General features: G+C 49.3%; 2 protein-coding genes across 2 annotated transcripts in view; one reads left to right on the forward strand and one right to left on the reverse strand.

Annotated features, from left to right (window-relative positions):
* LOC131588523 (zinc finger protein 883-like) overlaps positions 1-21,848 on the reverse strand; it is a 90,433-nt gene that overhangs the window by 40,356 nt on the left and 28,229 nt on the right. The window contains exon 2 of the mRNA XM_058857418.1: positions 8,103-8,699. Within this exon, the coding sequence (XP_058713401.1) occupies positions 8,103-8,699 (597 nt within the window). The remainder of the gene's footprint in view (positions 1-8,102; positions 8,700-21,848) is intronic.
* The window catches only part of LOC131588527 (zinc finger protein 420-like), a 76,996-nt gene that overhangs the window by 5,118 nt on the left and 50,030 nt on the right, over positions 1-21,848 (forward strand). The gene's annotated exons all lie outside the window — the stretch shown is intronic.

Here is a 21,848-nt window from a genome sequence, read left to right on the forward strand (position 1 = left end):
GGACAAGATTGATAGGGAAGGTGCTGGAAAAAGGGGTTGGGATACAATGATGGGCAGGGCAGGGGAGGAGATAACTTTGGGTTAAACCAACAAAGCAGGGGGGTAACAGAACAAACCAATTATACAAACAGCTTCAAACTTTAAACAAAAACACACCACAACATCTCCCCCTTTTCTGATTAAAAGGAAGAGCTGTGGTTTTGGGGGATCCATTCTCATTTTGGCAGGTCCCTGGCTCGGCTGCAGGGGGGTCCCAGGGTGTGAGGATGGAGGGTTTGGGAGGGTTCCAGTCCTGGATACAGGGGTGCACGGGGGTCCTGCTGCAGCGGAATGGGAGTTCAGGGGGTCCCTTCCTCTGTTCTGGGGTTCAAGGGGTCCCAGTGCCTGAAAATGGAGGTTCAGTGGGGTCCTGGTGCCCAGAAATGGGGGTTCTGGGAGGTTCCCATTCCCGAGAATGGGGGTTCAGGGGATTCCAGGTTCCAGATAAGGGGGTGCAGGGGTTTTTGGGGCTGGGAAGGGGGTACCAGTGGGTCCTGGTGCCCCGAAATGAACGTTCAAGGGGGTCTCTGTGCCCAGGAAGGGGGATTCACCTGGAAATGGAAGCACAGAGGTTCCCCATTCCCAGTGTAATAAATGGAATTGGTTTGTGCTAACTAAATTGCAGCTGTTATTAAAGTCGTTATTAGAAACTATCAAGAATCAGTGTTTTAAAGCAGATGTACCCCTTTGCTGATGTTACATGTCAAAATTAAGGCACAGGATGTAATTTAGAAGATAAATGGTGTCTCAAGACCAAAATGGCCTTGAGATGGACAAAATTAGGATGAATCTAGGCATTGGGCCTAAAGATTAGAAAATATAAGAGTAATTAGTAGACCAACATAACACAATGCTTAGTACACACATGCAAACCTGTAAGGTTATCCAAAGGACAATGAGGAAGAGGAGAAGCCTTTGCCAAAAGACCCCCAAAAGAAGACTGAAGACCCCCTAACAACAATTGAAGCATGCGCCATTGAAGAAAGGTGATGTAAAGTCAGCAAAATCAGAAATAGGAGGAAACTTATGGGAAACATGAATGAATATTTATAAGCATACAGTATATAAGTTTAGCTTGAAGTGCTTTATTTTGTACGTGAGGTGAGGTGAGAAGCACCCCCTGTACCCCCATCGGTTTTGCTTATGCCTTAACCATCTGTAACCACTGCCCAATTGTATGCACATTGTAAGAGACAGGTTCGGGAATCAAGAGACGACCCAGTGTGAGTTAGCAGCTTGTTCCAAATTTATTACAATCTTAGCTACATTTTTATAGTATTTTGAAAAGGTAACCTGCGATCTGTATTCTACTATAATTGAATAATTGCTATTTTTCACGCATTAATTTCTACATTTCTATTGGACCAGCTCATAACACCCAAGCTCTATAAGATACCTTTTAGTAAAACTTGTTAAGATACATTTATCAGATTTCTCATCCTAAATTCTTATTCTTCATTGTCTTATTAACAATTAGTCTTCTTCATTTCTTTGATACAATATTTTTCCAAGGACATGCTAGCTCAAAGTCAGGGTTGTGCAGGCCTTCCAAGGAGCTATGGCCTCGAGAAGCGAGCCATTCTTCAACAGCACATATATATAGAAATATATATACCTGAATATATTTACTAAATTGTATCTTTCTTATTAAATTGTATTCTTTTACTAAATTGTATTCTTTTATTATTTTGTTTCCAATTTATTAAAGTATTTTATCAATTAATTAGATTGATTGTTTGGAAATTTGAAAGTCATTTATAACACTACTTATTTCAAACATTATGTAGACTATGTAGGAATGAAAAAAACCACCAAACTGCAGCAGGATATCCACTGTGCTTTAGGTTCTTCTTATTGAGATTCTGCAGGGTGAGAATATTTGGCTCATTCTGAAAACTGACAACATTTTTTACCATTCAAAATTAGATCTCCCTCTGTGAGTACCACATTTCAAAAACCCAAGCCTGGGAACCTCTTTCTGTTTTTCTTCTGTCCCTGAGCAGGTAACGGGGATCCGGCCCCTGTTGGGCCCTGGCGGGGCCGGGCCGGGCTCTGCTGCAGCGCTGGCCCCTCCCGGGAATCCCTCTGGGTCCCGTTCCCGGGGGGCCGAGCCCTTCCCGGGGAACCCGCCCAGCCCCTTCCAGCGGCGCTGCCGGGCCGGGCCAGCCCCCGGCTCGGCTGAAATTCTGCTGCCACTGAGTTTCTGCAGAAGCTGCCGGGCAGGGGGAGCGGAAGCGGCCTCTGAGTGCTGGCCTGGCTGCTGAGATCCCAGTGCAGCCACGGGAAAATCATCCAGCAGGAACAGCTCCGGCAGCTGCCCCAGCACAGAGCGAGTAACCAGCCACAGGCCTGGGCAAGATATTAACCCTTTCAATACACAGAGGAGACCTACAAACCTTGTTCATCTCTCCAGGGACAGAAAAGGACAGAGTAACAACACGCAAAAAAACAACATAAAAACATCAAAGTCAGTAAAAAAAAAGTCAAACCTCTGATAGAAAAAAAATGAAAAAATGTAAATTAAAACGAAAATATTCTTTTAGTAAAGCCATAGAAATAAACAATGATGTATGAAAATATCTCCTTTAATTAATGAAAAAAGTATAAAAAAATATTCAAACTGTAAATCTAAACAAAAACATCCATTAATGACACCAAACAAATGTTAAAATAACTGTAATCCCATAAAAAGTTTGAACAGAAAAATAAATAAAAACAATAAAGAACCTTTGCCCCCAGGGAGAGAAGAAGAAAACTTCTGTTCCCAGAGATGATCACAAAAATATATGAAGAAAACATTTGCCTTTAAACAACTCATCCTTAAAATAACATCCCATGAATTCATAACCCATAGAAACACCTCTCAGAGGGCTGTAAAAATGAGAAAAACGTCACAATAGCAAAATTTCTTCCCTGGCGGCTGCTCTTTGTAAAAATAAAAAAACACAAAAAACCTGTTCCTTGTAAAAAAGTCTCCATGACATAACAAAATCTAATAAAAACTATTGCATAATTAATACTGTTTTAAAATCACAAGTTTTATCTCGACAATGTCAGATAAAACAAAAAAAAGTTATTCAGGAAAGGAAAGGTGTTCTGAAAGTTTTATTCTGGTTTCTTATTCTTGTACTCTGGTTAATAAAGTTTCTTTATTGCTTCTAAGTTTTAAGCCTGTTTTGCCCTTCTCCTAATCCATATCTCACAGCCAGAAATGAGTAAGTGCCCTGGAGATTTCAGCCAGTGCTAAACCCACCACATTATTTAGTGCATTAGCCAAAAAACTCAAATTAGCGAATCTCAGCCACTGCACCAGGCTGAAGCTGAGGATCCCCAGCCAAGCTCAGAGGGAGGAGAACACAGCATTTGTGGGATCCTTTCCAGTCTGACTTGCTTTAGCTGCACCCTGGGGGAGGAGAGAGCAGGAGAAGGGTTGGCTGAGTCCTCTCCCCTCTGCCTTGCCCTTCTCTGCTGGATCCTCAGTTCATCCCACACCCACCCCAAGACTCCATCCCCATCCTACTGGTGCTGACGGGATTAAAGGAGGTAAAGAGGAGATTAAAAGATAGAGAGGAGAGAAAAAGAGAAGTTTAAATGCAGTTTAAATATGAAAGAAATGCATATGTTAGTGACTGCTGAGAGTTCAAAGGGAGCTGAAGGGTTTGTGAAGGGACAGGAGCCCGTGAAGGGCTCAGGAGCTGCTGCTGCTGCCGGGAGGAAGGAAATGCACCAATGGCTCCCAGCAGAGTCTGTGCTTTGAGGCTCTTTCCCAAACAGCTGCAGGAGGGAAAGCAGCTGAGTTTGGAGGAAGAGTTTTCTGCTGAGGTTTCCTGTTTGGAGCTGTCACAAGCTTGAGCTGCTCAAGGGAAAGGCGGCTCTGCTTCCAGCAGGGCCCAACTGCACGGGAGCACAACTTGGTTCCCTGGCCCTGAGCCAACGGGCAGCAGCAGCTTCTGTTCCCTCCTGGCTCTTGTGTCATTTCCAGCAGCACAAGACACACCAAGAAAAGCTCCTCCAGAACATGCCATGATCAACACAACCTGATTTCATTGCATGAAGGAGCTCTGACAGTCCCACGGGCTCAGGTTTGTTTGTCAGTGAACAGAGCAGGGAAAAGCACAGACACATTCCCTGCACAGGGAATTCACAGGAGGAAAGTGCAGCGCTGGAGGATGTGCTTGGATACAACATTCCCACGGCAGTTTTGGGGATAAAATCGTCAGCAGAGAGAAAAGAAAAAGTCCTACCAAGGGTGGGCTGGGGAGGGCTGGTGCTTCCCGGGAGGCTCCCGAAGCTCAAGAGGACAAAGCCCAGACCTTGTCCAAGCTCCGAGCTGGGTCTGAGCCAGAAACCAGGGGGTGGCAGAGACATTGCTGCTGAAGGGCTTCAGATTGCCAAAGCTAAAGTGTCCAGTATCAAGGAACAACTTGAGGTTACGGAATTCTCAGTGCCCACGTTCCATCCCCTCATTTCAGGCTGAAAGTGGAGCTCCAGTTGTGACTCTGCTTTTCAATAATCAATGTAAAAATTCAACAAAATTCCCTTAGAATGTACCCATGAAGATTCACATTGTGAGAGCCCACTCGAGACAGCCCCAACTCCTACCCTGGTTCAGTCCTTGTCAAGCCCACTGTGCTTTCCAGCTGCTTTGCTCCAGCTCTCCCAAATCACCATGAATTCCACTGAACTGCACCAAATCCAAGTCCTCGTGGGTTGGGACAAGGGCAGGGAGAGGTCCCTCCAAACCTCCCTGGGAATCACCCCAGAGCCCTCAGCCTTCCTTGTGCCCATCTCTGAGACCTCCTAGTGGCTCCCGTGGCTCTCCCAGTCCATCCCAGCCTCTCCCAGTCCATCCCCGTCACCCCAAATGCCCCCCTGGTCCATCTCGCCTCTCGTGGATCCCCTCGCCCCTCAGCCAATCAGAGCGCGTCTCTCTGATGACTCATCAGTTGCCGGGCAGATCCACAGAGCCGAGAGCCCCGCACTGGACTCGGCCTCCCAGTGCCGCGCACTTCATTCCCAGTCCCTCCCAGTGCCACCACAGTCCCTCCCAGTGCCACCACAGTCCCGCCCAGTGCCACCACAGTCCCGCCCAGAGGCCCCAGAGTCACTCCCATTACTTTTTAGCCCATTCCCATTCTATTCCGAGTTCATTCTCACTTCACTCCCAGACCTCCACATTCTCTTCCAGTGTCCCAGTATCTGCTCTCATCTCTTTCAGTGCCACCCCAGGCCCTCCCAGTCCATTCCCAGTCCCTCCCAATGCCACACCACTCCTCACCCATCTCTCCCAGTTGCCCCCAAGCTGATCCAAGTCTGTCTCTGCTCTCTCCCAGTGTCCCCAGCGTGTCCATCTCGCTGGTGCCCTGGAGCTCCCAGCCCGGCCCCGGCCGCCTGCTCTGCTCCCTGATGGATTTCTCCCCTGCCCACATCCAGCTGAGCTGCTCCCAGGGCCAGCAGCAGCTCTCGGGCCACGTGCTGGCCACTGCCGTGCTCCCCAGCGGGGACTGGAGCCAGCAGCTCCTGGTGCTGCTGGAAACCGCCCCCGGCAATGCGGGCTCAGCTCCAGCTGCCAGGTGGAGCACGTCAGCCTGGAGCACCCCCTGAGCCGGCACTGGGGCACGGCCCGGCCCCCACAGCGCCGGGGGCAGCGGGGGAGGCACTGGGGGGGCCCAGAGGGGGATTGGGGTGTGCTGGGAGGAACTGGGAGGGAGTTTGAGATAGACTGGTTTAAACTGGGGAAGCACTGAGGTGCTTAGGGTGGCTGGGAAGGGGTTTGAAGGATGTTGAGGAGGGTGGGATGAGGTTCTGGGGGTCCTGGTGGACACTGGGAGGGAGTTTGGGGGTGCTGGGTGTCACTGGGAGGGATTTGAGTGAGCCTGGAGGAGCTGGAAGGAGATTGGAGATTGGAAAGCAGGGATTGGGATGAGATTGGTTGTACTGGGAAGAGACTGGGAGGAGTCTTGATGAGTCCTGGTGAGGCTGGGAAGGGACTGGGAGAGGGTTTGGGGGTCCTGGGGCAGTGGGGGGAAATTGGGAGGGGGCTGTGGGATCCTGAGAGGAACAGGAGGGGCTCTGGTGGGTCCTGGGGAGGCTGGGAAGGGACTGGGAGTGATTTACCAAAATTGCAATATTGATCCTGTATCAATATCAATATGTTAATGGACAAAAAACCTCTCCAACAGTTTAAAGTTACAAAGTGGATGTTTAATCACAGCACTGGGTGAGTGCAGGAGTCATCCCCTTAATACACACTGCAAGTTGACAAAAGATTCCAGTGTCTATTTATTTACAAAAGTCTTAAATATCCAAAATACTAATACATATTAATATTAATAGATATGCATAATGCTAAACACTTCCCATTCCCCACTTTGGATTAAAATGCACAGTAATCAGTTTAAAATGTCATTATGCCTGCATGGTGGGCTCAGTAATTTGATGAGGGGGTCATTTTGGCATGTAGGGGTCATCAAGAGAGGAAGGAAAACCGCTCTTCCTCACCCTCACCTTTCTACCTTTACAATGGTTGACATTACAAATAACATTTGGTACAATTCCAATTTCCTTCCTTGTGACTTTGAAATGGGTTTCCAGATGTAAGGTCTGTGATCTTCCTGAACCCGTTTATCAGTTTCTCTTTTCTCATTATAAGCACAGCTGAACAAACATACAATGACAAGAAATTTTTTACCTAAGTCTGAGATTCATTATCTCAAATCCTGCTTCTCACTTAATCATTAACTCTAATTCCAGCAAAGCCTATCTCTAGCTAACGTCTCCAGTTTTTCTAAAATACCTCATTTTTTAAAATTAGTGACTCCAAAGGAGGTTTCAGAGGGTCCTGGGTGGGCTGGGAGGGACTGGGAGGGTGCTTGGAGGGGCTTGGGGTGTCTGTGAGAAGTTTTGGGGGTCCTGACCTCTGCAGACCCCCAGGGATGCTGTCAAACGCTGCCCACAGCAAGAGGCCGACGGGGATTGGAGTTTCCGTTTTGGGCTTCATCTTCCTGGCACTGGGGTGACGCGGAGCCGGATTTTTCCCCAGCCAGCCCCCGGCACCCAGCCAAGAGTGGGCTGCTCCTGGAAAGCAGGGCAGCTTAGGGCTTATGCTCTATGGCAGTGGCTGTCCAGCGTCGAGGGCAGGAGCAAGGACGAGGGAGAGGTCTTCCATGTGGTTTCTAAGAGGAATTTATTCTCTTGAAGGTTCCAGGGAAGAAAGACAAAAGATACAGGGGTACAGCAACTTATGTGTGGGGGAGGAGCAAGGGGAGTGTACAAATAATAAACCAATAGGGAAGACTTAGGGGAGGAGCACAAGGCGGGGTTACATAATACATAAACCAATGGAGAACACAAGGAGAGGAGAGTGGGGCACATGGGCTAATGGGGCTCTGAGGAATAGGGGAATTCCAAAGGGGGCGGTCCAGGCAGGTGTTGACACAGGGGAGGATTGACAACTTCATGGGAGGGGGAACAGGGAACATTCGGTAACAAGGGGCAGGTATCAGGGTGGCTTGGCAGCTGGGGTAAGAGGGCATGATTGGGACCAAAGTATTAACATGTTTGGGGGGGGTAAAACTTAACAATAAAGAATGTAATTGAATCAAATATAATAAACAACAATGCACTGCAACACTGGGGCTCGGCTTCTGCCTGTGCAGGAAGGTGACTTGGGGGGCCCGGGGGTTGTGTCCTCCCCCCCCATAGAGCATGTGTGCTCCCCTCGGGCCCCCCAAGCTCGGTGTCACCCCCTTTTCTCTGCCCACACAGCTCCTGAGGCAAAAGGTTCTCAAGGATTTAAAGTCAACAATTCCCATTGTCATTCTGTATCCTGTTGGATTTTCATTCCCCTGCTTATATCCAGGTGCCCACAGGGAGCCAGGAAGATGTGGAGCCTCCCAGCCAGGTGTCTTCCCAACACCGATCACCAGGACCACGGATCACCAGGGCTCTGCCCAACGGGGGTCACTGGGGATCATCCAACGCCGATCCTCCCATGGGGGATGGAGCTGGAGCAGCACACGAAGCTCTTCCCGCACTCGGGGCACTCGCAGGGCTTCCCTTACTGGTGCCTCCGTTGGTGTCGGGTCAAGTGAGAGCTGGTGGAGAAGCTCTTCCCACACTGGGGACACTCGTAGGGCCTCTCCCCACTGTGGATGCGCCGGTGGACGGTGAGGTTGGAGTTGCGGTTGAAGCTCTTCCCGCAGTCGGGGCAGCGGAAGGGCCTCTCCTCTGTGTGAATCCGCTCATGTTGGAGGACATGGGAGCTGCGCTGAAACCTCTTCCCACACTGGGGACACTCGTAGGGCCTCTCCCCAGTGTGGATGAGCTGGTGTTTTCTCAGGCCAGAGCTCCACCCAAAGCTCTTCCCACATTCCAAGCAGGTGTAGGGCCGTTCCCCTGTGTGGATCACCTGGTGTCTCATCAGTTCAGAAATAGCTCTGAAGCCCTTCCCACATTTCCCACACTCATAGGGTCGTTCCCCAGTGTGGATCCTCTGGTGTTTCCACAGGCTGGAGACGTGGTTGAAGCTCTTCCCACATTCCCCACACTCGTAGGGCTTTTCCCCGGTATGAATCACCTGGTGCTGGATCAGGTGGGAGCTCCACCTGAAGCCCTTCCCACATTCCAAGCACTTGTGGGGCTTCTCCCCCAGCTCTGAGCTCTGGCTGGATCTCTGGCCGTGTTCCTGGCACTGGGGGGATCTTTCCTCCTCGCAGCTCCCTGGGCTGGGTTTGCAGCCCCACCTCGTGCGGCATCTCTGGGGCTTTTTCTCCTCCTCTTCCATCTGGACCGAGTTTGGGAATGAAAATTCCGGATTAGGAGGAAAAAAAGAGAGGAGGGTGCTTTGGGCTGGGGGTTCCTCCTTGCCCAAGGTCATCTCAGAAAGTCACTGGGCATCTTGTGTCTGTAACAAACCAAAACACCAAGATTCAGCCCAAACATCCTCCAAACATCAAAACAAAGATGAGAAACTACCCAAACACCAAATTCAGGCAAAACCCCCTGCAGAAGAGATAGATTCAGCCCCTGCAAAAAGACAAAGCACCAACATTTAGCCCAATAAAGCTCAGAAACACCAAGATTCAGACCTGTGAAAACTGCGGATCCCCCTCCCCAGTCACCTGCTGACTGTGGGCAGGGCAATGCTCCTGGGACTGCACACACAGAGAGGGTGGAAACTTGTGCTGCTTCCTCTTCCTGCTCCTCCTCCTCCTCTTGTGGCCCTACTCTTCCTCACACTCCTCTTCCTCCTATTTCTCCTCCTGCACAATCCCACCTTCTCCTACCAGGTGCATCCTTTGAACATTTTGCTCTTCAGCCCTGCTTCTCCTTCCCTTCTCCTCCTGCCCCCAGGCCCAGCACCCACTGCCGCCTCCCTCTTCCCCCCCAGTCCCACAGCATCCCACCGCAGGGGCACGGATGGAGCTGGGCCAGCTCGGCCTGGGGCAGCGCTGGGCTCTCGGCCACTTCCGCCCGCACTCGCTCCCCACTGCAGCCACTCCCGCCACCACAGCGCGGGGGGGCCCGGCCTTGGCGCTCCCCCCTCCCACCTCCCCAAATTCCCCTCAAGGGGGGCGCCAAGGCCCGGGGGGGAGGGGCGCAGCTGGGCTCCAGCTGGGGAACGCTGGCAGCTGCGGCTCTGCCTGGACACTGATGAGTCATCAGCGCCGCGCGCTCTGATTGCCTCAGCCCTGCCTGAGCCCTGCGCCTGCACCAAGGGGGGACACCCTGCTCCAGGGGGGATGGCCCCAAAACGGGGGAACCCCAGCAAAGGAACAACAACAAAAGCTCTTTACAAACTGATCCCGTCAACCTCACTGCACATAGGGCCAGGGACGTGGACATAAGGAAGTGACAGGAGGAGCCATCAGCTGCACAAAATGTTATTAATTGATGACACAGACTGCTGCTCAGCCAAGGTCCTGCTAAATTCATCAACTTCCAGAAGAACAACAAAGACTTAACACAGCCATCAATATCGACAGATATACAAAATTACAGCTAAAAGGGTGCATATTAAGGGGGTAGGTAGTAGGTGCATTGGGAAGTCTCCAGGACTTAAGCCAATGGGGAAAGGGAGAGGGAGATGTGGCCAAGAAAATTAGGATGAAAAGGAGGCTGTGTCTGCCAAAAACAGGAGATTCACCATGGGAAATGTCCCATAGTCTCAACCCTTTTTTATGAATGAAATTATTGTTACAGGACTCCTCTGTCTTCCTTGTGGACAGAAACCTCTGGGGATGTCAATTTTTCCACACACCTTGGGGCTCCTCCGCAATTCCTTCCACCGTCCGGGCCGGCGGGCACTGAGTGCAGCTGAAGGTGCCTCACCCAGTTTGGGGGATCGGCTCCCTCGGCTGGTGGCGGCACCGGGGATTGATTGGGTACCCGAGAGTGAGCAGGAGACAGACGAGGGACGGATCAGGGGGGCTCTCAAGAGTCGGCAGGGAGAGAGCACTGAAAATCTCAGCAGTGACTCCAGTGGCATCTTCGGGGAGTAAACATGGCAGGGCACCCAGGGAGGGGACAAAAGGGAAAGCCACAATGGGGTCCCAGCCAAAGGGATGAGGATCCCAAAATATCTCTCAAGGCTCCCTTGGGAGCATGTGGAGGTCGTTTGCACATTCTCCCAGAGGGAATTAAGGACATGGACACCCAGGGGGGCAAATAAGAGAAATTGAGATAGGATTTAGACAAGAGGGGATGGATGGTATTGGTGTGCTGGGAAGGGATTGGCTGAAGGGGAGTGTGCAGGAATGTGGTTAAGGCAAGAAGCAGCAGGAGGAATCCATGGGGTAAAACAAATGATGATGGAAAAGAAGAGGAAGAGAAAAATACTGAGGATTGGGATGGTTTTCAGAAGGGTCTTATCCTCAGAATTTGCCAGCTGACTCAGGTCCTTTGTATCCCAGTTTTCCAGGACAGGAAAACAAGGAGGTCAGGATTTCAGGGGGTTTCTCTGAGCTGGGAGCGGCAGGAGCGGGCGCAGAGCTGCGGCACCGGGAGCACGGGCTGGGGGCCTGTGGGGAGCTGTGGGGCCGGGCCGGGGCTGTGGGGCAGCCGGGGCTCAGCGCCGGGCGCTGCCTGACCCCAGCACCCCCCGGGCAGGGCCGGCAGTGGCCCCCGGCCCCCAGGAGGCTGCGGGACGCCCCGGCCGCTGCCCGGCCCCGTGGAGCTGCCGGCCCTGCCCGCCGGGGGGGCCGCCTTTGGACACTGCGGCAGGACAGGGACCGGCTCTGGGATACGGGCTGGGGAGGGGAGCCTCAGCACAGCCAGCACCACGAAGGAACAGCTCAGAAATGGGGATTACACCTGCAAGGATCCAGATCATCTTTTAAGCATTTTGTGCTGGCTCCCTGCAGAAAGGAAGGATTTTGCAGAAAGCTCAGCAGCTGCCACAGGATGAGCACCCACAGGCACTGAGGGGGGCTGCAGCAGGGCCACAAGAAGCCCCTGCAGCACTTGCTCCCAAAGGCTCAGCAGCTGAATGCAGCAAGGGATGAGCAAAAGGCCAAGCTGAAGGCAAAGGCCATGGCACACTTCCTACAGCCCCTGAGGGATCAAGCCCAGGGCCCAAGGGGGCCCCAGCACCCAGGGGACACCCTCGGCCACAAGCACCTGGCACAGGCATTGCCCTCCTGGCCAGGGGACAGCCCACCCAAACAGCCCCTGGCAAGGAATCAGCCTTCCAGCTGCAGGGCACAAGGACACTGCAAGCACAGACAGGAGCACCCTCAGCACCAGCAAGTCCAGCCCTTGATGGACACGGATTCTTAGCGCTCTCACAGCTCCCATTCCACCAGGGACCCACCACACTGCAGCCCTTGGGAACATTCAGGGTGGCTCTGGATCCAGAGGAGACCTTTCCTGATGGACACAGGGGCCTCTCCATCCACTCAGAATCTTACACCTAAAGGTGTTAGGGAATATATAAATTATTAAGACACCAAACGGGAAAGATAAGCGAGTTTTATTCAGCCACTATGACCAGATGTGGGGGATTGCTTTGGAACACAGGAATTTTTATTTGCTCACAATTGTGATTGTAATTTATTGGGAAGGGATTTGATGGCTAAATTGGGAATGCAAATTAATGTTGCAAAAGGTGATACAGAGGCTGGTTCTGTTGTACCTCTCTGTCAAATGTCTGGCAGAGCCACGGCTGAAGTGAACCCACAAGTGTGGGCAGACCCAGGGAAATTGGCAAAATTAGATATGGAGCCTCTCCAAATTTCCCTCAAGCAACCAGGACAAGAGGTGTCGAAAAGCAATCCCCTGTTCCAAGGGAGGGAAGGAAGGGCTCACAGCCTGTCTGGGAGTCCTGCTCAAGGCACGGCTTGGGGAGCCAGGGATGGCTCCCTAGAATGCTCCTGTCCTGCCAAACAAGAAATCCAATGGAATCCACAGAATGCTGCAGGACCCAAGAAGAAGAAATGAGATGATGAAACCGAGGCACCCCACACTCTCAGATCCTTACACCAGCCTCAACCAGGTGCCCTCCTCACACTGCTGCCATTCACAACTTGATGCAAAAGATGCTTTCTGGGGATCTGCCCACTCCCAGAGGATGCAAACACAATTCTGCCTTGGGTTGGCAACAAGAGGTAGAAGGGAAAATGCTCAAGACATGGACGGTCCTTCTGCAGGGATGCACGGAAGCACCGGCCTGATTGGGGCAAGCCTTGCAGGAAATATCAAAGGAATTGACCTCAGCCCAGGGACTGGCTTAATGCAGGATGTGGATGACTTGATCCAGTCAGAAAAAGACGGATAAGAGGTAGAGGAAGCCTCTGTGAAATGGCTTCATTTTCAGGCAAAAAAGCAGCTTTGAGTACCTGGGAAAAAATGCAAACAGTGGAGAAAATAGTTAAATATTTGAGACCTATTTTGACTGAAGCTTTGTCTTGTACTGACCCTGACAGGATTCAGGGAATCTCAGAAATAATGTTTCCCAGGACAAAAACGTACCTGCAGCAATTCTTAGGATTAACAGCGAATTGCAGGAGCTGGATTGAGGATTCTCTTTTGCAGCCAAAACATTTTGTGACTTCTTTACCCCCAGATAGTCTCAATGTTATGGAGTGGACATAGGAAAGAGAACAAATGTTAACTAAATGAAAAAAATAAAATGATTGATGCCCCAGCCATGGCTCTTCCAGACTCAGAAATCTGAATTGGAAGGGAATATTAAACAGGCCACCCCTGAGCCTGCACTGAAGGCAACGCAGCAGCAGCCAGGGCTCCCCAGCGGGGGAAGCCCCTGGGCCTGCCCACAGATCCTCTGCTCAAATCCTCGGCCTGGCCACCCTCCTTTGCCATCTCCAGCCACTGCGGGACAATCCTTGCTCTCACTCTTGCAGCTTCAGCCCTTTCTGTGCCTGCCCTCGCCACAGCTGCTGGGGAAGGCACCGGGACAATTCCACTCTGCCTCTCAATTCCACTCACACTCTGCCCTGCCTGGGATTAGCTGCTGCCAAAATAGACCAACTTTAAAATGGCTTCAAATCATATTTCTCTAAAGGGACATGGTTTGCATTTGCCTTGGGGAAAGGAAATTTAAAGGTGTCTTTTAAGGGATGTTCCACCACTCAGCAGAGATGTGTTTAACATCTCAACAGACTGGGAATAGCCCAAAAGATTCCCCCCCAAGATAACGACCATCAACAAAACATCAACACCCAGCAGCAAACATCAACCAACATCTCCCCCAGACACTGCCCCAGGCACAGCTGGAGACACCTGGTCTGGAAAAGGCTGAGCAGGAAATCCAGGAGTGCCCACCTAATTCACATCACAGGCACAGAAATCCGGCTGCAACAGGAAACCAAATCCTAACAACTCCACACCTTCAAACCAATGAACATTAAACCAAGGGATTTCTATGGGGTCAGACTGTATAAAGTTTTGGAAAAATCTAGTCAAACTCATGTGTCATGGAATGATTTTCTCTGTACACCCAGCCTAAGTGTGCATGAAATTATTCCTGTTGCACATCCTGACCAGAATCAAGTAACACCTTATTTCTCTAAAGACACTGTTAAAGAGGTTTTGCTTTTCACAGTTTCAGTGAAAGGATTACACTGTTAGAATAATTTTTCATAATAATTTTACTTCTATATTGTTTGTTCTATTTGGGACAATGTTGTGAGAATCACTTTTTAATTTTAGCAGAAGAAAAAGAAAACACTTGATTGCTTTGTAATTTTTCTTTTTATGTTTGTGTGTGGTTCGTAGTGATGGCAAAATGATGGTATGAGTTATCTTATGTTCACCTTTAAGCTGCATTTTGAAAACTAGAAGAGCTTTAAAGTTGGCACTTTCACACATAAACAATTAATAAAATATTGTTTAAAAAAAAAAAAATAACAGATTCTGTGGGGGCCAGGTGTGAGTCACGGGATGTGTGCCCTGGAAGAGAAGTTTCCTTCCAGGCAGCCAGGAGAGGAGCTTTAGAAATGCAAATTAACACTGATGGGACAAAGCCTGAAAAATGGCCCAGGGGCTTCCTGCCTGCAGGAGGAATTGGAATAATTCCCTCTGCCCCTCAGCCCAAGCTCTGCCTGCTTGCACAGATGGAATTTGCACAGCTAAAGGCAGAGCCATTGTGAGGATATCTGACTCTGCAAGAGAAATTGGTTAAGCTGCAAAGGAAAACAGAAAATGGAGAATGTTGTGAAAACTTCACTAAAATAAGTGGGGGGGAATCATCCCTGTCCCCACTCCAACATGTGCTGTCTCTGTCTATGTTATATAGGGTGTATCAGACCACTGGGGTTTATTTGCTACCACAAGTTCAGGGAAATCAGTTGGGAATCCAAGTATGTGATGACTTAATGAGAGAAAAGCTGACAATTGATGCAGCCCTGCCTGAAGGGAGCACCCAAAAATGGGGAAAAGATGAACAACCACCAGAACAAATCCTGTAACACCATGGACCAGACCCTGGGAACCCTGATGAATTCATATCAGGTACCAGAGAAACCATTTATCATTTCAATGGCATAATTAGATTCCAGGATGTCATTGAAATAATAACCAACCACACAGCTCCAGCTCCTGACCTTCCTCCCAGCCAATCCACTCAGATGAGGAACACAACATTTCACTATGGGTTGGGGTCAGATTACCTTTTAGCAGAAAAAAGGAGAGGTTTGGGGAAAGTTAAATGATTGAAACTGCTGATGGAAAACAGATCAGCAAGGAAAAGGTGCAGAAACAGATAAAAAAGGAAATAGCAAAGCAGCTCATGTACTTGTCCAAATGTGGAAAGGATGGGAATGGGACACAGTTTTGTGCTTCCCTCACAGACCACGGGTTAAACAAATGCCGTTTCTCCTCTCATGTGCTACAGCAACTCTCATCTTTTTACCATGCACCACACCTTGCTGAGTGCAGCTCATTCAGCAGCTGAGCAAGGGGATGCAGGTGGCAGCCAGGCCTCCTGAGCCACAAACGGCTACAAAAGGACAGAGAATGAGGGCACTGAGAGCAATCCCAAAACCAAAGAACAACCAGGAAGAGAAAACAGAGGCAATGAGTGAATCTGCTTGGAGATAGGGCCAGGGACTTGTACATAAGGAAGGAATGGGAGAAATGACCAGTTTCAGAAAATGTTACTAATTGACAAGTACTGCTGAGACCAAGTCCCAACACATTCCTGAACTTCCAGAAGAACAAACACTTCACAGAGCCAGGAGTATCGGGTGTTATACAAAAAGGACATGCAGCAGGCGGATCGGGAAGGCTGAACCTTCCAAGCACCTCCGCCAGTGTTGGGCAAAGGGATAATTAGATTACAGGATGTCATTGAAATAATAACAAACATGACAGCTCCAGCTCCTGACCTTCCTCCCAGCCAATCCACTCAGATGAGGAACACAACATTTCACCATATGATGGGATCACATTATCTATTAGCAGGAGGCAGAGTTTGTGGAAAAGTAAATGACTCAGACTGCTGTTGACAAATAGATGAGAACAGATACCAAAGGAAACAAGAAAGCCGCTCATGAACCAGTCCAAATGAGGAAAGGATGGGAATGGGAAACGTTTTTGTGCTTCCCCAGCAGACCATGGGTTAAACGAATGCCGGACAGAGCTGTCCCCCTTCAAATCTACACCCCAAAAATCCCGTAACTCAGGGATTCCTCCCAGAAAAAAATCTGCTAGGATCTCCCCATATTGAGTGAAAGGGGGCATGGGACCACCAGACTGAGCAGGAGGGGTCTGGAACCCCCAAATCCAAGCACGGGGGAGGGAGTTGGGGATTGGAGGGATGATTGGGAAGGGGCAAAAGAGTGGGGGAAAAGAAGCGGCTGGGACCCCCAAAGCATGGGGGAAGGTGCTGAGAAACACAAATTGCATTGAGAGGGGTCAATGAATTGGGGAAAGGGTGAGAAAGGTGGAGAGAGGAGAGGGAAAGGTGGGATGGGGATGAAGGAAATGTGGTTCCCTGTCCCGCAGCACTCGATCCCTGGAGCGATTCCTTGCGGCTCGTGGGGAGGAAGATCCGCATTGGGGGGTCCCCAAGTCCCCTGCCCATCCCAGCGTGTCCATCTCGCTGGTGCCCTCCAGCTCCCAGCCCGGCCCCGGCCGCCTGCTCTGCTCCCTGATGGATTTCTCCCCTGCCCACATCCAGCTGAGCTGCTCCCAGGGCCAGCAGCAGCTCTCGGGCCACGTGCTGGCCACTGCCGTGCTCCCCAGCGGGGACTGGAGCCAGCAGCTCCTGGTGCTGCTGGAAACCGCCCCCGGCAATGCGGGCTCAGCTCCAGCTGCCAGGTGGAGCACGTCAGCCTGGAGCACCCCCGAGCCGGCACTGGGGCACGGCCCGGCCCCCACAGCGCCGCCAGGGGCTGCCAGGACACGGAGGGCATTTGGGGCTTCTGGGCTTAACTGGCAGCCCCTCCTTGAGAACCCCTCTCCCCCTGTCCCAGCTCCCCTCATCCCCCTCTCCCAGCCCTTTCCCACCGCCTCCCGGCCCCGCTCCGCTCACCCCAGAGCTCCTCGCCAGCAGCCGAGAGATGGAGGAGGAGGGGAAGGAGGAGGAGGAGCGGGAGGAAGAGGAGGGGTAGAGGAGGAGCAGGAACTGCAAGAGGAGCAGCAGAGGAGGCCCCACGTGCGTCCATCGCTCTCTGGATCTGCAGCCCCTTCGCGCCGGGAGCATCGGGCCCCGCATCCCGCAGCTCACCGGGGACGGGAACCTCGCCCCGAAGGTCTTGGGCCGTCCTGGCAGGATTTCTTTGAAGGGGAAGGGATATTTGGAGCTCACTCCAAGTATCTTTGGGGACCCCTGTTCCTTTTTCTGGGGTCGGGCCGGTCAGAGCGATGTTTGGATCTTGCAGGACTCCAAAGCTGACCTGAGATGCCCGGTACCTGCAGGGGGAGGGGAGCAGCGAAAAGGGGGGAGCCCCGGGAGTCCCGGAGCCTGAAATGGGGGCCTGGAGAGGGGGGACCCCGAGAGCCGGGAGGGAGGGGAGCCTGGAGAAGGGGCAGCCCGGAGAAGGGATGAGCCTGCACAGGGGGAAGCCCTGGGACACCAAAGTGGGGACCCCAGGGAAGGGGAACCTCAGGGAGGGATTTTTTCCTCTCAGTCCTGATGCTTTGGAGATTTTCATGGACACAAGACACCTGATGACTTCTAGAGATGGACTTGGGCAGGAGGAACCCTGAATCCTAGGTGGTCACCCCTTGTTTTTCCCCCCAAACCAGACTTCTCATGCCCAAGCATTAGACAAATGGAGGAGAAGGAGGCAGAGAGGAAGATGCTCTGGGACCCCCAGGCAACAACAGTCAGTACAATAGTGGAGGCAAAAGCATTATCACCAAATACATCTGCCCAGAGGGCAGAACTGGTTGCTTTATCCAGAACACTAGAATTAAGTGAAGGGAAAAGGGTAAACATATGGACTGACTCAAAGTATGCTTTTGGAGTGGTGCATGTACATGGGGCACTGTGGAAAGAAAGAGGACTGCTGTCTCCTCAAGGCACACACATTAAACATCAAGATGCAGTCCTGCAATTAATAAAAGCAGTACAAAAGCCTGAGCAAGTAGCAATCATGCACTGCAAAGCGAACCAATCAGGAAGCTCCAAAATGCATGAGGGAAATTGGAAAGCAGACTGGACAGCCCGACAAGCTGCTCGAGAAGTGCAAACTGCAATGGCATTGATACCTTTAAAAACTAATGTATCTCAATTCAATTTACCTCCAGAACCAAAATATTCAATAGAGGATGAGAAATTGGGACGCTCACTGAATGCACAGAAGAATTCAGAAGGGTGGTATGTGACTACACAAGGACAAGCAGTGGTACCCCCCTTGATAATGACAGAAGTTCTACAAATTAAACATAATGAATGTCATTGGAGTGCAGAGGCACTGATGAAATTGTTAAAACAAAATTTAATTTCAGTATGGATGTTAAAAATGGCAAAATCAGTAATGTCGAAATGTGAAATTTGCTTAAAGAACAATCCAGTGGCTAGACAACAGGCACAATTTGGGAAAATTTGGGTAGGAGTAGAACCAGGAGATTATTGGCAAGTAGATTTTGTAGAATTACCAAGAACTCGAGGATACAAAGATCTATTGGTAGGGGTTGGCACATTTTCAGGATGGCCAGAAGCTCTTCCCTGTTGCACAAATCAAGCAAAGGAGACAGTCAAGTGGTTACTGCAAGAAATCATTCCAAGGTTTGGGGTGTCTCTAGGAATATCATCAGATAGGGACCCACATTTCACAGCCACAGTAGTGAGGGAGGTGAGTAGGTTACTGGGAATAGCTTGGCATCTCCATACACCATGGAGACCCCAATTCAGTGGACAGGTAGAGAGGATGAATCAGACATTGAAGAGGTAAATCAGCAAAATATGCCAAAAGGCTAAATTGCAGCAGCCACAAGCTTTACCAATAGCACTGCTGAGGATTCAGATAAAGCCTAGAAGCGGGATGTCAGTCAGTCCTTATGAGATATTGTATGGGAAACCATATGAATCCCCTCAACCTAATCCAAATGTACACGTTACAGGGAAGCAAGAGGTGTAGAATTATGTTCTGTCTCTTGGAAAAGCTCGAGCTCGGCTTCGGAGCACCCTTGTGTGGAATAGGCCGCTGACTCTTGAGAATCCAGTTCATGACATCCCCCCGGGAGATGAAGTGTACGTTAAAAGCTGGAAGGAAGAACCATTAAAAGAAAGGTGGAATGGACCCTATCAGGTACTGTTAACTACCTTGACAGCAGTCAAAGGAGCTGGACTGGATCCCTGCATACATTACACCAGGGTGAAGAAGGTTTCCCCTGCACTGTGGACTGCACAAACTGTAGGGCCAACAAAGCTGCAGATAAAGCGGGTTTGATTGTTTCAAATGTCTAGGTTGCGAGTGACTGTAATGGTGATTATTTTATGGCCTTCACTGCCATCAGTTGGAATCAATGTTACCTTGGGATGTGAAATGCAAAAGGATCAGCTGACAACTCTTCATTTTAGAATGAAGAGGAATGTGGGGGTGCAGCCAGAAACACAAGTGATAAAAGTCTCTAATACTATTCAGGCAGAAAATGGGATGATTGGATTAATTCACGATTTTGCCAACATGCAAAACAGCAGCAAAATAACTGCCTGTCTGCCAATACCAAAGGCAGCAGGAGACCAAATAAATTGGGGAATTATAACATCAAAATTACCTGAAATACAAAAGAATAAAAATGAAAATGTGAGCTATGTATTGCAAATAGATTACGAGTACCCAAATAAGACAGTGTTTGAAAATGCTGTGAAGCCAAAGTATTCATCTAGATGGGATTGTCATGAATATGGAGGAAAGTATGAACCAAAAGTAGGCTGGTTTGGGAGATTAGGGAATTATGGATGGTGTTATGAAAAGATAGGAAAGGTTATTAAAGAAAAGATTCCAGTATCGAAGTGGAAGTGAGAAGGACAGGAAGGAAAAGATCGGGCTGAAGCTTGGGACAGCGCATGGTCAATGAGTGTGCTTCAGAAATTCCAATCTATGGCAGATAGCCCTTGGTGCATTAAGTGGGAAGGCTCTGAAAATGAAACAGATCCAGGGGTATGGAACACTGCAACCAGTAGTAGAATGGAGACAGACAAAGTGAATTGGTGGGTATGGAACAAAACTTAGGACTGTACTTCTGACGATGAAGAAATAAAACAAATGCCACCACTTGTGGTAGCTCTGCAAATTGGATGTGCCTGCAGAGGAATCAAACATAAACAAGGTGAAATAAATGACAAGACAGGACAAGTGATCCAAAAGGTAATATGGAGCACAAGTACAATTCAGAGTCCAGGCCAATTTGGATGGGCAGCAAGCAATGGCACCTGGACAACACATTTGCCTGTAGGTGAAAAAGTAAAAGAGATCACTTAAGCCTCCCCACCTTATGCCCAATTTGGAAAAGGTCCCCATTCAAGGGAGAGCATGAACTTCTGCAAATAAGGACAAGATGAGAAGTTCAGGAAAACAAAATTGAGGATGAAGAAAGATGGCAGGAACCCTTCAGTAGTGTAAAATTTGAGTGGGCTCTGGAATCCTTGTTTGGTCCAATAGCAAATTATAACAATAGAAAGATGTTGTACAAACTTACAGGTCAGGTAGAAAGAGATTGGCAAGCGTTACCAAAGAGGGATTCAGAGAGCTAAATGTACAATTACAAGCCACAACTAAAATGACCCTGCAAAACAGATTGGCCTTAGATATGTTATTGTTGAAAGAACACGGAGGATGCGTGTACCTAAAAGGACAAATTGATCACTGCTGCATCCACATCCCAAATGGAACTGCAGATGTAGAACATGACATTAATCCATTAAAACCCATGGAACATGAAGCACAGAAAGAGAGGGAAGATCTGACCACAAGTTAGTTAGATAAAATTTTTGAAGGGTTGGGATGGAATGTGAGCTCCTGGATCAAATCTATTCTTCAGAGTCTGATAATCCTACTGATTGTGTTCTTAGCAATCTGGTTAATCTGTGCAGTTCTGAAAGGAGAGATAAAGAAAAGAGTATCCTGGAACCAGAAGATAATAAAGGCACTGACACGGGACAGAGATCCACATCCGCATTTGTCATCTCCAAGTCCTCCAGAGTGTAACAACGCTTACGACAACTGTGGATTCGAAGATGAACATCAAGTATAAACTCAGAAAAAGGACTGTATATAGTGAAAGCATTACACTTATTATAGCAAAGTGAAATATTTTCAAAGGGGGGGAAATATGTTACTATGGGGTTAAATGTTTCTGAAAATGTTTCTTAAAATCATGTAGAGGTAGGCCACAAGAATGCTTGGTATTAGGAATGGACTAGCAAGCTGAAATGTTTATGGTAACGGGAACTGGTACTTGGGGTCTCCAAGATACCCACCCAGAGATAAGATTCGGACGTGTTCGTGCAAAGATGAGCTAATTCTCATGAAGCAATATAGATAAAGTTAATGAAGATTTATTAATGAAGCAATATTGCTAAGGTTGTTACAATGATTACTGGTACAGCTGAAATTGTAGAAATATGTGCACTTTGGACAAAGACAACGGAACTAGATTTGGGTTGCTGATACCCCCAGTTCCCACACACTTCAATAAAACACCTGCATACAGTCAATCTACAATTATGTGTGTTCCTGAACGCTAACAAAGACAGATCAAAAACTTCCAAAACACCAAAAATCTGATATCCCCCCAAAATACAAAGATTCTGCCCCCACAAAAAAACAAAGCACCAACATTTAGCCCAATAAAGCTCAGAAACTCCAAGATTCAGCCCCGTGAAAATCGTGGATCTC

This window comes from Poecile atricapillus, chromosome 26 (assembly GCF_030490865.1).
Source record: "Poecile atricapillus isolate bPoeAtr1 chromosome 26, bPoeAtr1.hap1, whole genome shotgun sequence".
NCBI classification, from domain to species: domain Eukaryota; kingdom Metazoa; phylum Chordata; class Aves; order Passeriformes; family Paridae; genus Poecile; species Poecile atricapillus.